At 34.0% G+C, this 16,231-nt stretch overlaps 1 protein-coding gene across 1 annotated transcript in view; it reads left to right on the plus strand.

Annotated features, from left to right (window-relative positions):
* The window catches only part of LOC128171643 (talin-1-like), a 55,249-nt gene that overhangs the window by 11,579 nt on the left and 27,439 nt on the right, over nucleotides 1-16,231 (plus strand). The window contains exons 6-15 of the mRNA XM_052837419.1: nucleotides 4,844-5,302; nucleotides 5,398-5,495; nucleotides 7,030-8,199; nucleotides 8,308-8,332; nucleotides 13,369-13,451; nucleotides 13,715-13,878; nucleotides 14,250-14,382; nucleotides 14,701-14,802; nucleotides 14,987-15,157; nucleotides 15,861-16,010. Of these exons, the coding sequence (XP_052693379.1) occupies nucleotides 4,844-5,302; nucleotides 5,398-5,495; nucleotides 7,030-8,199; nucleotides 8,308-8,332; nucleotides 13,369-13,451; nucleotides 13,715-13,878; nucleotides 14,250-14,382; nucleotides 14,701-14,802; nucleotides 14,987-15,157; nucleotides 15,861-16,010 (2,555 nt within the window). The remainder of the gene's footprint in view (nucleotides 1-4,843; nucleotides 5,303-5,397; nucleotides 5,496-7,029; nucleotides 8,200-8,307; nucleotides 8,333-13,368; nucleotides 13,452-13,714; nucleotides 13,879-14,249; nucleotides 14,383-14,700; nucleotides 14,803-14,986; nucleotides 15,158-15,860; nucleotides 16,011-16,231) is intronic.

Consider the following 16,231-nt stretch of genomic DNA (forward strand, 5'->3'; position numbering starts at 1 on the left):
GCAAGTCCTAAATAAATATATTCACTCATCACGTAATCTCAATATTATTTTATTGCAAGTATTTTCTATGCTAACTCCAACTGACTTGGATCCGCCTAAAGGTGTCCAACACTTTGCTATCATTTTTGCATATTTCGGTCTGTTTTATGGAAAATGAAAGTGGTTTTCAAATGTTTTACAATGACCACTTTTCAATCACAATTAAAGTATAGCTTACGGACATCATCTTACAGGTGTTAAAATGCCAAAAAATTACTATGTTGCTGGCAATGTGTAGTTTATTTCTAAAAAATCTTAATCAATAAGTGTATGTATATATATATATATATATATATATATATATATATATATATATATATATATATATATATATATATATATATATATATATATATATATCTGAGTACTTTATATGTGAATCTAAAAATTGTATATTCTTAATGAAACATGTACATTGCAATGAAAATATTATGGATAGCTATCGATTATAGAATTTGTAACAGGTTGATTGCAATTTGTTCAGACCAGTACAAGTGATACGTTTAAGTTGTGTATCCTTTTGGATTGAGGTTTCATTACAAGTGTATCCGCTTTTGAAAATTACACTGTACATACATTTGTGTAAATATAAATAAATTGGAAAGTTTGTTCCCGTTTAGCACACAATTGAAAATTTGGTTACCATAAAATGTGTGCCAAACGGGAAATTGTCCAGGGGAGATAATTGCTTAAATGCCATAGTCTATATCAAAGTTCCTGTGAGAGCTAATGATAATAAAAGTAATAGAACATTTATGTTATGTTACAATATACATGTAACCTGCATAAAAGTAATAGACATAATAATTGATGGCCATGTTCTTAAATTTAATGCTATTAATTTTATTGAACAAGAAAGATTATTGCAAAAGAAAGTTGTGTATGCTGTGTCTTTGTTTAACTTACTGACTTACTTTAGGGAGCACATGTGTACTTAAACATGCTACAGGTTTGAAGAGAAAATATCATAGGTAAATATCGCTTTTGCTGTCATAAATGGAGGAAATGTGTCAAGTTAATACGCTGCTAAATATTTTTATTTATGCTGTGGCTTAAATAATCGCAGAAGACAAACTGTATGATGTTATGCTAAGAAAACTTTACATATTTTTTTCACAAAACGTATCAAATGTAGACCTAATTCATGCATTTTCAACCTTCTTCAGTCTGAGGTATATCGAATCAATATTCAAATTATTATTTTTGTCGGATTTTTTTTCATGTGTTAACATGTAGCTACTGATTTGTAAAAAACAAGAAAGTGACCTGCAATATACTAGAGCGGTGTATCATAAGAACTACTGTCATGGTCGCTACTTCAAAAATTGAAATATTTTGTGGTAAAGATCTGATTCCTTTCATAATATTCTTTTTGTTGATACCAAACAGCAAATTATAAGAAGTGTTTTACATATTTTGCAAATAAGTTGTAAAAAGAGACACGGGGTACCCCATATGACTGTACATTTAGTTTTCCCCATCATCATATAATTATCCATTCAATCAGCGTCCAATTGGTTTGGACGAGCATTTTTACCTCAATTCATTTAGTTAAGTATTTCAGGTAAATGGACAAAAATGTAACACTCAATTTAAAAATCATCTAATCATTATTTTTCATATCAGTGAGTGGAAATTTAAGACTAAAAATATCATTATGTTTATTTTATCAAATGAAAAAATAATGGTGATAGTTATTAGTCATTAGACCTAAAACACAACAAAATATATATTTTATATTGTTTCATCGTTAAGGTAAAATCCAGGTAAAATCTTTAAATTAAAGCAGACTATAATTACTATAACAACCCAAATCATACCTATCGTTGTATACCCAATTATCAAATGATGCAAAACGGGAATACACCATAAATTGATGTCGTTTAAAAGGGAAAAAAAATAAAATAAAAACTAGCTAAACAAAGGTACAGTATGATAATTGTAACTGTACTCAACGTGATTTTAGTCGTTCATTAATAATTTATGCAAAGCGAACAAACAAGGCAGTGTCTAATTGTTGTAACAGTCATCATCATAATTAAACCTACTGAACTCTGCTTTGTATTATGAACGGTCTCCATTTTAACTTTGATACAAGTCTCAAAAGACACAATAAAAGTATGATTGGAAATTAATCTTTAATGAATTCGTTATAACTGAAAGTTACTTGATCGTTATAAATTAAAGTTAATAGTTACACCATAGTCGGGATTTCAATTATACTGTTACCGTTCCATCCCTTTCTAAAAACAAAAATAAAAATGGTAAATATTACAAAACTGTTATCTTATTCTTAATTGATAATAAAAATAAAACTATTTGAGGAAATCAAAATTATTTATCTTGTTTTGGATACAAAATCATTCTCAGAAATGGTAAAATAACTAAACATTATCTCGTTGCGAGCAACGAGGAGGTCTTCCGTCTGATTTTAGAATTTGAGATATATGTTCGATCTTGATTTTGCTATTTAACAGCTAAACATGATTTAGAATAGAAAAACAGGGTCTACATTACAAGGGCCAGATACTATTTTGTTTCAGGGATAAGAGCTTTGTTCAACAAGTGTTTAGAAATTTGTCACCGTTCTTGAGATATCTGAGAGAAAAAAAAAACACGTTTTAGGGGCCGGTCCCTTATATCCTTATCTTTTCTTCTATACTGAATTTCAAAATATTTTTGAGATATAGGTGGTCATGGTTTTGGACTCTTGACCCATAAAAAATCCTTATAACATTACACATGAATAAATTATTACATTATGTAAGATAAACATATTTGCTTCTATAGCTTTCATTAAATTCCCCTCAGCGAAGAGCTACAGATGAAAGATTTTGAGTCCTCTAGTTCCCTAATTTTTTTATGTCAATTAAAGGTCATTTAAATCTCAACACATTTTGTTCAACAACTGTTTAGAAAATCGTTATCGTTCTTGAGATACATCCCTTAACTCCTTATAAGGGCCGTTTAACTAAATTTTGAAAATTGCATATTATTTAGTACATCATTTTGAGTATCTTTTCTTTTATACTGCATTCAAAAATAGTTTGTCCTTTCTGAGATATTGGTGATCAAAATTCTGGAATTTTGGCCCCTAAAAACCCATTATTACGTAACACATGATAAAATCATTTCATTACTTAGATACATAACTTTAAGATAAATTTATTCGCTTCTATATTCGTTCACAAAATATCCCTCAGCGAAGGGCTACAGGTGAAAGACTTTAGAGCCCTTTGGTCCCCTAATCTTAAGGACCAGCCCCTTTTTCTTGATATCAAATAAAAGTTCATTTAAATTTCAGCACATTTTGTTCAACAACTGTTTAGAAATTCGTTACTGTTCTTGACATATATGGGAAAGAAAATTTTAGGGGCCTTAACTCCTTATAGGGGCCCTTTAACGAAATTTTGAAAATTGCATATTATTTAATATATATTTTTGAGCATCTTTTCTTCTATACTGCATTATAAATTAGTTTTCCTTTCTGAGATATTGGGGATCAAAATCTCGACGTTTGGCCCCTAAAAACCCCTAATTACGTAACAAATGATACAATCATTACATTGCTTGGATACATAACTGTAAAATAAACATATTTGTTTCCAAAATTGTTCACAAAATATCCCTCAGTAAAGAGCTACAGATGAAAGATTTAGAGCCCTTTGGTCCCCTGTTTTTAGGGCCCAGCCCCTTTTTCTTGATATTAAATGGAAGGTCTTGTAAATATAAATTTTTTTTGCATAACATGTGTTCGCAAAATATTTTTCAGAAAGGCGATAAACTAAGAAAACCATAAAAAAACGACGTTTTTTTAGTCTCAATTTTCGAGAGAAGGCGAGCTTTAACGCCTTTGAAGCAAGACAAAAATACGAATGCAAAATTGCACATCTACAATCTCTTGTCTACAATCCCTGAAAGTTTGAACTCAATATCTTTTACCGTTTAGGAGGAGATCCCTGGATAAGCCGACCCTCTGAAAATCGTAAAAACGTCATTTTCTAAAGAACGGAAATTACGTCATCATAATAAAAAATAATGTATATTAAGTTCGGTTTAATATCTATTAGATCTGAAAGTTTAACGAAAATCGGCTCAGCCATTTCCGAGAAATCGCCTGCACAAATTTTGTAAGAAAAAAATAATAATAGGGAAAAAGAAACCGAACAAAAACAAGAAACAACAACTATATATACAAAGACAATATGATAGAACATTTTCCATTGAAATGTTTTTGGTTCGATAACAAGAACATGCTACACTACATGTAATGCACTTACATGTCTATAAACGATTGTGTGAGGAGAGGTGGGGGGGGGGCATATTTTAACATCTTGAAAATTATATATGTTTATGTATCAATTTACGCCGTGTCCAAAAGAACGTTTTATGATTATCTGATTTGAGGCTCAATCCTAAATTGTCCTTATTAATCTGTAAAGTACATTACATTATATATGCACACACACACACACACACACACACACACACACACACACACACACACACACACACACACACACACACACACACACACACACACATTGTTTTTAATGTGTTTGTGTTTTATAAGTGAGCTTCCTTTTGACAAAGTTTGACAAAGTTAGTTCCATGCCTTTCTTTTGTTTGTCAATTTTTATTCAATTCATTGTTTAGTTTTTGTTTAATCAAAAAGGAATCAATTAAATTATGCGTGCTGCTGTTTGACAATTTATGAGTTATGGCCAACTTAGAATTTGCACCACTTTTCTTAAGTTGTAAATCTTCCATTTTTAATCACACTGCAATTTAACACTTGTCGTAGGTGTTGGAGGAAAAAATCAACTTGTTGAGAATTCTTCACAGAAAAATACAGAAAACATACCAAGGGATGTACCGAAAAACCCAGCCAATAACAATAATGCAGAAAATGAGGGAGAATCAATACCTGAACCACAAGACAAAATATTTGTTCAAAACCAATTGTCCCCAAACACAAATGAAACACATGTAGAAGATGATAAAATTAATTTTGAAAAGTATGCGATTTTAAAGATTAAAGATGCTGTGAATGAGTTGTTGAATGAAAACGATTTGCGCCCACGAATCACCTTTTTAGATTTTGCAGGACAAAGTATGTACTATGCTTTTCATCAGATATTTCTCCGTCCTAAATCATGTTCCATCTTGGTTGTGGATATGACGAAACGTCTCAACGACGAAGTGGATGTTCAGGATGGAAATGAAAAGGAATGTAGCCAATTTGCCTTATGGAGATACAGAGGTCATAAACTAATATAACATTTGTTTAGTTATGCGATGAGTGAATTCAACATGAACATAACTATATGCAATATTATATGTTTGTATCTTTTGTAGACTATTACAAATTTTGGTTGAAGTCGATTGACAGTTTTAGTGATACCGAGTCTCCAGTAATAATTGTAGGCACTCATGCAGATAAATTATCAAAAGAAGTAAGTAAAAACTAATAACACGATTTTCAATATGCGTTAATACCTGTAAGTTGTTGGAAACCCGTCTTCGATTTTTTTTTTTTTTTTTGGGGGGGGGGGGGGGGTTAATAATTTATTAAAAGTATAGCTAACTTTTTTTTTTCTTAAATACACGTTTTGTTTATAATCAAATTCGAAAATTATCGACAAAAATGAACTTTTTGAAAAATCTGAGTTTAAACTTTGTAATCAATTTTTTTATTAACACGTTGGGGTGAGGAATATAGCTTGAATAGCGTTTTTTTTTTGTTTGCTGTCTGAAAAAGACCTAAGCTTCGGATTTGTAGAGAGTTTGGGAATGGGTGAAGAACCATACTGTTGAAAGAATTGTTTTCTATTCAAAGCAACTTGTAATATCAAAATCATGAAATAAAGCCCTGCTTTCACTTCATTTTTTGTATTTGATATAATTTGACTGACGTAATCACGTACATGTACAAAAACAGTTTATTGTTACAGTTTGTTGGTGTGTAATTATTTTTTTTTTCTTGGGGGGGGGGTGATAAGATAGAAAGAAATGCAACCACGCTTGACATTTCTAAATAATGATAAATAAATATTCATTTTGAAAAGTTGTGTGTTAGACGTTGATAAAAGAATCGGTCAAAAATCTACTTTTTTTCAAATCGGATGTGAAAAGTAACCAATCTGGAGGAGGGTGTCTATCAAACGGATGAAAAATGACACATAATAATGACCTTTGTCGCTAGTGTGTACATAGAAATACCTTTCGTAGAAGAAAAGTGATAGAAAGATCATAGTTATGGGAATATATTTTTTTTCAAATCGTCATTTTGAACAATCTGAGTGTCACATATTTAAAGTCCAGCGAGTTATCTAAAACGAATTTTAAATGTCAATTATATCTTAAAAAGGATTATTGATTTAAAAAGCCCTACTTCTACCAATGGACCATAATCATTGGTTTATAATTGACAATTGAGCTGTTTTTCGTCGGGTGACTCATTTTCTATCCGTCAGGCCACGTTATAACTTTGTTGCGTCGCTGGCTGTTCACTTCAGTTAAAACAGTCGCTTAAAAGTCTGTCAAGAAACCCTAGACCATCTTGTTTTTTTTGTTTCTAATCTCTCCTAGTACATTCGTAACAGACACCTGATCTTGTGTGCCAAGTTAATTTGTTTTAAAAATTATCGATTGAAACAAAAAATATCTAGCACTTTCAAATATTTAAACAAAAAGGCGTGATATCAAGTATATCATCAATATAACACATGTCTTTACATTATTCTTTTAAAAAATCCACAATTCTTTTAGGCCATACGCATTTTATTAATACATTTGCAATTTGCGTTTCTTTAATTTCATTTTTAACATATGTCTGTTTGTAACCTGTCATTAATTTCTGAATTTCAAACAATCAATAATAACTCTAACTCATGATTATTTAATAAGAATCATTTAAGGCATCCGTAATTCAAATATATACCTATCAATTCATCCTTTTCTACTTTTTCCTTATATTTTTTATTGCAGGAATGTCGCAAATTTCTTAAGAGTCTCAATGAACTCTTTGATAATTGGTTTCATTCTGATCTTAGGAGACATCTTAATGAAGACCGAATGTATACAATAGGTTTTCCGGATTCAGGATCTGAATTGGAGGATTTAAAGAACCTAAAAAAATGCATTGCTAATATTGTGAAGTGCCCTCGTTATTCGAAAGAAAATATTCGACCTGTCTGGGCATTATTTGAACATATATTGAATAAAATGAAAGAAACTGAAAAAGTTATTCCAAGGAAAACATTATCAGATTACAGTGACCAATTAAGCGCTCAGGAATTTAGGATAGACGAGTCGGAAATTTCTAAAATGTTGGTCTTTTTTCACAGAGTTGGTGTTCTGTTATACTTTTATAAAGATGGTTTGAAGGAAAATATTATTCTTGATATCCAGTGGCTCCTTGATGCATTTAAGTGTATCATTGATTACCCTGTCAGACCAGAGGAAAACGATATGAAGCGTAGGCATTTTTGTCGCACTGGTGAATTAGACAATGTAGAGCTTGATAGAATTTGGCATATCCAGGGAAAAGATTTCCTGAAGCACAAGACGACAATAATAGCATACATGCAACAACTAGGATTATTGATGCCATTAAAAGAATTGCATTCCATTGACTCTACTGTGTATTATTTCCCTAGCATGAATAGTAAAAGGTTTGACAAAACTGGTGAGAACTATTCAAAGTCCTCTATTATCTGCTTTAAGTTTGATGATGAAATGCAGCTTCCAATTAATGTTTTTCATATCATAGTTTTGAAATGTTCCAAACTAAATAATTGGTCCATATTGACAGAAGAAGAAAAATATAACATTTGCCTTTACCAAAATGCAGCATGTTTCTCTTTCCAAAAACATGTTGTGGTTTTACGCAATTGCAATTTTGAAATTCGGGTGCAGGTCTGGGCATCCCCAACAATATATGATGGAAGACTACTTAAAAAGATAAAACATTCAGTCGAGGATATTATACGCGATGACAAATTCTCTTATAAAATCGGATACAAATGTCGAAAAGATGTGCTGAATGATGAAGAAGATAAATCATTCATTTCCCAGAGTACTTTTCCTGTCTCGAATTATTTATGTGAAACATGTGATGTTGATAAGAAACATGTTGTGGATAATGATATATGCTGGGTAGGTGTAAAATATTTTAGTCATTCTTTTTAAAGTTTTGATTTAAAAGTTAAAAAATATGTTGCTTTAGTTTGTTGACATGCTAAATAATGTTAAATATTTTTTTAGGAACTTGAAGTGAATGAAAATAAAGGTAAGTAACAATATTGATATCTCCTCTAGAAATATGTGTTACAGTTGTCTGTTTCATTTACATGAATGATATCAGACAAATATCATTAACAAGCTTTGAAATGTTAATAAAATGGTTGCATGTAACTAGCTACGAGATAAAATAATTCAGACTGTAAACATTGTTTATTGATTATGCACACTGAAGCTAGTGTGAAAGCTGGGTATGGAATACGTTCTTATACAACTGTCTTATCCTGAAAAAAAACCCCACAAAAACAAACATGAAATCAATGCATTTCCAAATAAAGGCATCGCAAGGGGTATCATCCTACGTGACATGACAAACCATGGAGGGGAAGGGGGATGCATACACTCAAACAAATCGAAACGCAGGACTGTTAAGGTTTACTTTGTGGTCGCGCCGACCAGAAAGTACCGGGAATGTTGACTATGAGATCACACAAAACAGGAAGTCGTCAAAAATGCTAATAAATAAAGTATTTGCCCATTGTTATAGTACGAAAACATTCAACCACATTAAAAATTACCTATGCATGCAACTTTGTAGTCAAATAAGTCCAACAACAATAAATATTATCAACTGACGGATCGTGGTGAACTTGTCGATGTGACGTCATACTGTAAATTTTGACGCATAGTGTGTGTATAAAGAGGCGGATCAATTATTTTTTTAACGTGGGAAAATATTATTTTTTAAATGAACAGAAGAAAATCTTAAAACAATTATCATACCATTAAATCCTATCCTTTGTGCTTGTTTTGATTCGGCATGCGATTATTTTTTAGAGCGTGTATAATTTCTTTTCTAGGGTGTTAACTGTACAAGTTCGATGTGTTTTACATCGGAAGGCTATCTAAACCGCTTTTTTCAAGGGCATATATTAAACAGATCATTACAGTTTCATAGATATTAATTAAAGGAATGCATAATTCATTAAAAAGTGTTGTTGCTTCGATGAAATTTATAGAATGATTTAATAAGTACGTAATATATTAAGCAAAGGTCAGATTAATTCCAACCGGAACTCATTTCTTTGATATTTATTCTAATAAAAGAAAAACTCTATACAAAGCAGCAGCACTTTTCAGAATCTACTAGAAAAGTAGAATTGAATCATCATTTAAATTTCTAATTCAAATAGGAGTATGCCCTTGTAATATTGAAAATTGTTTATGACCTCCATTCAGGAGAATTATCAACACATGCCACGTGACTATAACCGCCGACTTTGTACCGTATGGGGTATTTTCCGTACCGGACGATTACTGGGGAATTAGCTCAACACTCGTTGTATTTTCTACATTTATTCCAGTTAATAACACAATTATATAAACAGTTACTCTCCACTACGTACACATTAAAAAGGGAAAACTCGCCTATTTATTCTAACTTAATGTTAACCTACATATGACAGTGAAAGAAAACGTAACGGATTAGATGGACGACTTGTACCTTGACTCTTATAACCTCTAACTATCGAACTCTAACTCTCTTCAACTAACTTACAACCATCTCTAAAACATATAATATTATTTTACTGGCGTGACCCTCGAAATAATTGATATGTATAAATCATCCAATCAGAGAATATATTTCTTGATACCTAACTGACCATTGTCAAGGTAAACGCCCATTTATTCACCTGCGTTAATCCGCTAATTGTTATGTAATTGCATTAACTCTATTAGTGTCAAACACACATTTCTTAGCTGAAACCATTGTCCTTCAATCCTGCCTTTCCAATAAGTATCTTTCTTAAAGCTACACCTGATTACTTTGATGTCCTATTTGTTTGTTACAGTTAAGACGTTTGATCAATATTAATTTACATTCTATCACATCACAGTCAGGAGGAATTTCACGATAATTAAGAAGAGTAAATAACGTTAATTTACCAACAAGTTAAACTATAGAAAATGTTCGCAACATGTAAAATATACATTATACATTTTACATGGTGTTATGACTATCAATTCAGAGGACCACACTAAGTGTCATACAAAATAGCATTTACTATATCATTCAAAAAATGATAAAAAATATAATAATTTGTTATATTATCAAGCTGTTGAAAATTTAAAAGAAATCATTTTCGAGGATTGTGTCTGCTATTAAGAAACAAAAGGCCAATTGGCCTTAACGGTCACCGAGTAGCATATATCCCATAAACAAACGTGTCATGGAGTCTCATATATGCATCTAACTAATTAGGTTTCATACTGGAGAAGAAAAATTATAAATGTGTAATGACGACCACATTTCAAAAAGAACTGTGAAACCTATAATTTTGGTAAAAAAACTAAAAGATCTGGTCTACAAAATCATGAATTCAGTTTTCCTTTCAGGTGTGTGGGAGTAAAGAAGATAATGTTTTAACATTAAAGGCATTAACATCGATACATCCAATTTGGCCCTGCCCTAGAGCCAAAACCCATCCTTGAGAAGACATGAAAATTAAAATTTCAGTAGAGGACTTCCTCGTAAACATAATTAATTACAGTTTGTTTTCTCTGTTCTCACACAGATGTGTGAGAATGGAGAAGAAGATTTTCAAACATTTTATGCATTAACACTATATTGCCATATTGCCCCCCCCCTCTCATATCCTAAACCCCTGACCCAGGGGCCATGGATTTCACAATTTAGGTAAAGGAGATTGTGGATATCATAACCATGTATTCATTTTTTGCCCACATGTGTGGGAGTAAAGAAGAATATTTTTTAAGATTTAAAACATTTTTACTATATGGCCATATCCCCCCCCCCCCCCCCCCAGAGCCTGACCAAGGGGTCATGAATTTCACAATTAAGGTAGAGGGCTTCATGGACATCATAACCATGCATTTAGTTTTTAACAAATATATATGAGAGTAGATAAAAAGATTTTTTAAAGATTTAATACAGTTTTACAATATGGCCATAATGGCCCCACCCTAGAGCCAAACCTCCTGACCCAGGGGCCATGAATTTCACAATTCTGTAGAGGGCTTCATGGACATCATAACCATGCAACCAGTTTTTTTTCCTCACATGCGTTTTCTCGCAGCAAGTATTTTTTTTAAATTTACATATAAAAAATTGAATTAACATGGAGTTGGCCCCCCACTTTTTTGGTGGATGTAAACAATTGCGCGGGTATGATAAGGCAACTCTCAGCGATAAAACTCCTCTGATCGATATGACGTCACAATAAGCAGCATGATGTCATATTTTACTCAGAAACATGTCGATTTTAACTTCATCTCTGGATTAAATTAAAAACTACAGGCATTAAATATTACTAGAAACTCTTCTAGCTGAATATATCTTTGATTTTTCTCTATTACGTATAATTATCATTGATGACGTCACAAGCATGTTTAATAGCGAGCGAAGCGAGCTCTAAGAACCAGTGTGCGCGGGAAAAAGAACGACTTAAACCTACAGTTCATCAAACAAAATTTTTTGTCTACGTCCCATAATGCTCTCTAATGTTTTCACCCGTGGTGCTATGCCAAAAATGGCCGACTTTTAACTCGTAATTTACGGTGACTTAAAGTTTGAAGACACAATTTGAGTGCTGCATATGCTTTTGCTAGACTCTAAAGATTTGTTACATGCTTCCATACCTACGTATTGAGTCGAGAAACGTAAACAAAGACGAACAAAGTCATGGATGACGTCACAGTGCACTCGCGCTATATTTCCGCGATAAATTTAGAGGTGGATCAAACATCTGTAATGAGTGTACTAGCTATTTCAGTAAAGACTGCGATACCTGCCTCATTGACATATGATTTGTTTTCTTTCTTTTTTTTTTAATAGCGAGCGCAGCTCGCCGGCGCGCAGCGCCGGAGCGAAGCGAGCTCTACCGGCAAGGCATGTGATATATTGGCCGAATTTTAACTCGAAATTTACGGTGACTTAAAGTTTGAAGACACAATTTGAGTGCTGCATATGCTTTTGCTAGACTCTAAAGATTTGTTACATGCTTCCATACCTACGTATTGAGTCGAGAAACGTAAACAAAGACGAACAAAGTCATGGATAACGTCACAGTGCACTCGCGATATATTTCCCGCGATAAATTTAGAGGTGGATCAAATATCTGTAATGAGTGAACTAGCTATTTCAGTAAAGACTGCGATACCTGCCTCATTGACATATGATTTCTATTAATTTTTTTTTAATAGCGAGTGCAGCTCGCCGGCGCGCAGCGCCGGAGCGAAGCGAGCCCTTTCGGCAAGGCGTGTGTGAATAGAAAATTTGGACTAGTTGCACATTCATTCAACGGATTATTTTGGCGTCAGTAAATCGGACCAGTAATGCATTGTTTTAATCGTCCCAGTAGTTCCCTGTAATCATGGCAATTTTGATCACTTCACACTCTCACGAGAATCAGTAAGACAGTAAAAACAATAGCGATGTACATACGATATACAGTCAATGTTGTCTCTAAAGTTCACCTCAGTACACACTCAATCAAAAAAAATCGAGTGACGTCACAATGGTTTACACATTGATCCGATAGATTTTTTCGGCGTCAGTAAATGTTGACCAATAATTCATAGTACCAATGGTTTCCAACCTCACGTTCTCGCGAGAATCAAAGTACAACGTTTAAGAAACATATATAAGATATGTATTTTTAAGAACATCATGTTTTTTTTAAGTAAATAAAACAGTATTTTTATTTCTCAAGGGACTTTAAAAGAGTCAGGCAACACTTAACCAACGCCTTCTTTCACTTAAAGAATATTTGAATATGAATTGCAATTTCTAATAATTTCTGTAAACTGCAATAAAAATTACAATATTGTAAAAACTATTTTAGAAATAATTAAAAAAAAATATCCTGAAAAAAACTTAATTACAAGGGGTCATTATTCTACATTTATTACTTTTCTTCATGTAGAGTTTGCTTATTTTTATGAAAATTACACTAATTCTTCAGGCAAAGGGACCATTTTTCTACGTAGAAGACCGGGGGGGGGGAGGGGGGTAATGAATTTCGTGTTGCAAGCTTCATGCGAAATTAGATTTTTCTGATGCAGTGGATGAACTCACCACATTTGCCTCCTCTCCTGAGTTTGCCAGCATGCCAGCCAAGATCAGCCCAGAGGAAATTACAGTACTGGTAAATGAAAAACTATCGATAAATACAGGTAGTAAGACAGCTAGCGATATATAGCAGATAGCTACTAAGCTAGCTACATAAAGCAGACAGTTAGCAAGTTAAAGCACCCAACTAACAGGATTCTGTTGTCCTGTAAAACCCCATATTAGAAATGTACTTGAATATGTTAATGGTGGGGTTTCATAATTCAAGGAAGTTTTATGCAGTTATTCCTAATTTTCTGGGACAAGACACACAGATGACTTATCTGTATATATATGTAGGCAAGGAAGGCCCAAGAGCCCATTGTGTCGGCAGGTAAGGCGATGATCGATGGAGCATGTCACATGGTGACGGCCGCCAAACAGCTGGCTGTTAACCCGAAGGACCCGCCCACTTACCAACTGTACTCCAACCACTCCAAGAGTGTGTCCGAGGCCTCCATCAAGTAAGTTTGTCCACCATGAGTAAGTCTTTCCTTCATCAAGTAAGTCTATAGTGCAAGTCTTAATTATAATGCCAGCTCCTAACGTTGGTCAGCATTTCTAGATTTACAAAAGTGTTAGCTCTTCAATAGCCTGGTTCATTCCTAAAAGTGATTTTAAATTTTCGGACATGTATATTATAGTATTTTACTGTATTTCTGTGTACCTGGATTTTAAATTTGTTTGAGGTCCATTCCACTTTACATCCAATTATTTCTTGACACATATTATAGTATTTGAGTGTATACTTTCAAGGAATGTAAAAATCTTGAACTGAACATATATCCTGTAAAACATCAGGACCTGTTTGACTATATACATCTGTATATTTCAGGGACTGTGCGCCGGGTCAGCGTGAGTGTGACGAGTCGATCGACAAACTGAACCGCTCCATCCGCGACCTGGACCAGGCCTCACTGGCTGCTATCAGTCAGAGTCTACAGCAACGGACCGAGAAATCCCTCAGGGTCAGTACTTATTCCAACCAAAACCACCTTTTCCCCATCCACCAATTTATCTCCATGTGTCCAGATTTGTAAATTATCAACCCCTCATTCCTAATATCTAGATATTTAAGTTTTCAAATCTTCCCTTTCATGTCTAGATTTTTAAGGTATCACCCCCTCCCTTGTTTCAACAGTTTAACAGATCAACAGTTTAACAGATTTATTTCATAGATCACCTCTCCCCCCCCCCTTTTATTAAGATTTTAAAGTAATCAAAATGTGCTCAATTTTCAATATTCGTAAATAATCATTAATTATCATTGTTGAATGGTATTTTAGGGATTCCAAGAACAGATGATTGGGAGTGCAAGAGAAATCCATGACCTTTGTTCCAAGGTCAAGGACTCAGCTAAAGCAGAGCCGGAGAATCTGGGTCACAGGGTCAGTATACAGAGCATCGGTTGTGATATTTAATACTTATTATGTGAGATAACATGGCTCATTTTCTTCTCTGTGAAATTTGAATAATAATCCAAAATAATAATGGTCATTTTTTACATGCCTTTTGTTAGCACAATGTACACATAGGTAAGTACTAACTTTTAAAGGTCCCCTTTATCTATAGGTGACAATGATGGCCAGCTACTTTGGCCCACTCTCGGACGGTGCTGTAGGAGCCGCCTCGCTGATCCAGAACTCCAAACAACAGACCCACATCCTGGACCTGACTAAGACCGTGGCCGAGTCGGCACTTCAGTTCATGTACTCCTGTAAGGAAGGGGGAGGCAACCCTAAGGTAGGTGTACCTTAAGATAGAAGGGAGAATGTACCTTAAGATCGAAGGGAGGGGTGTACCTTAAGATCAAAGGGAGGGGTGTACCTTAAGATCGAAGGGAGGGGTGTACCTTAAGATAGAAGGGGGAGTGTACCTTAAGATGGAAGGGGTGGGTGTCCCTTAAGATGGAAGGGGGAATATACCTTAAGATAGAAGGGAGAATGTACCTTAAGATAGAAGAGGGAAGTGTACCTTAAGATGGAAGGGAGGGGTGTACCTTAAGATGGAAGGGAGGGGTGTACCTGAATACAGAAGGGGGAGTGTACCTTAAGATGAAAGGGAGGGGTGTCCCTTAAGATGGAAGGGGGAGTGTACCTTAAGATGGAAGGAAGGATTGTACCTGAAGACAGAAGGGGGAGTGTACCTTAAGGTAGAAGGAGTAGTGAACCTAACGATAGAAGGTGGGGGCAACCCTAGGTAGGTGTACAGTAAGAGAGAAGAGGAATGAGCTTAAAGAAAAAAGAGGGAGTGTGTACCATATTATAAAAGGAGAGTGTACCTTAAGATAGGAGGGGGAGGCAACCCAAAGATAAGAGAGAGGTTAGAGTATCGTAAGATAAAAAGAGGAGGCATGTTTAAGTCTGGACTTCATAGCAAATCCTTACAATAGACAAGTGTGAGCACGGATCTTCTGTAGACTACAATATCTTGTTTTATGTTGTAGGCCCCTAAGCACACCCATGATAACATTGACACAGCAGCAGACAACACAATGGACGTCGTACAGGACCTGTTACAGTCTCTGGAGGAGGCCGCCTCACAGGCCGGCGTAGTCAACAGTATGATAGAGAAACTCACCAAATCAATCACTAAGGTAGGTACAATCTTTACATAAAGGACCTTCTTTCCTCCAAAATTTGCTCTGTTTAAAGTCCCCAATATTGTGTTGATAGTGGCACTGGAGGAAGAATTTGATCGACTTTAATTTTTTAAAATCATGAAATTTTAACAAACTTATGCCATTATGAACATTTTGGATACATATCGGTGTAACATAATAAGGTCTATCAAATAAAAGAGTCTGTGTTTACAATA

The sequence above is a fragment of the Crassostrea angulata genome, chromosome 2, assembly GCF_025612915.1.
Source record: "Crassostrea angulata isolate pt1a10 chromosome 2, ASM2561291v2, whole genome shotgun sequence".
NCBI lineage: Eukaryota > Metazoa > Mollusca > Bivalvia > Ostreida > Ostreidae > Magallana > Magallana angulata.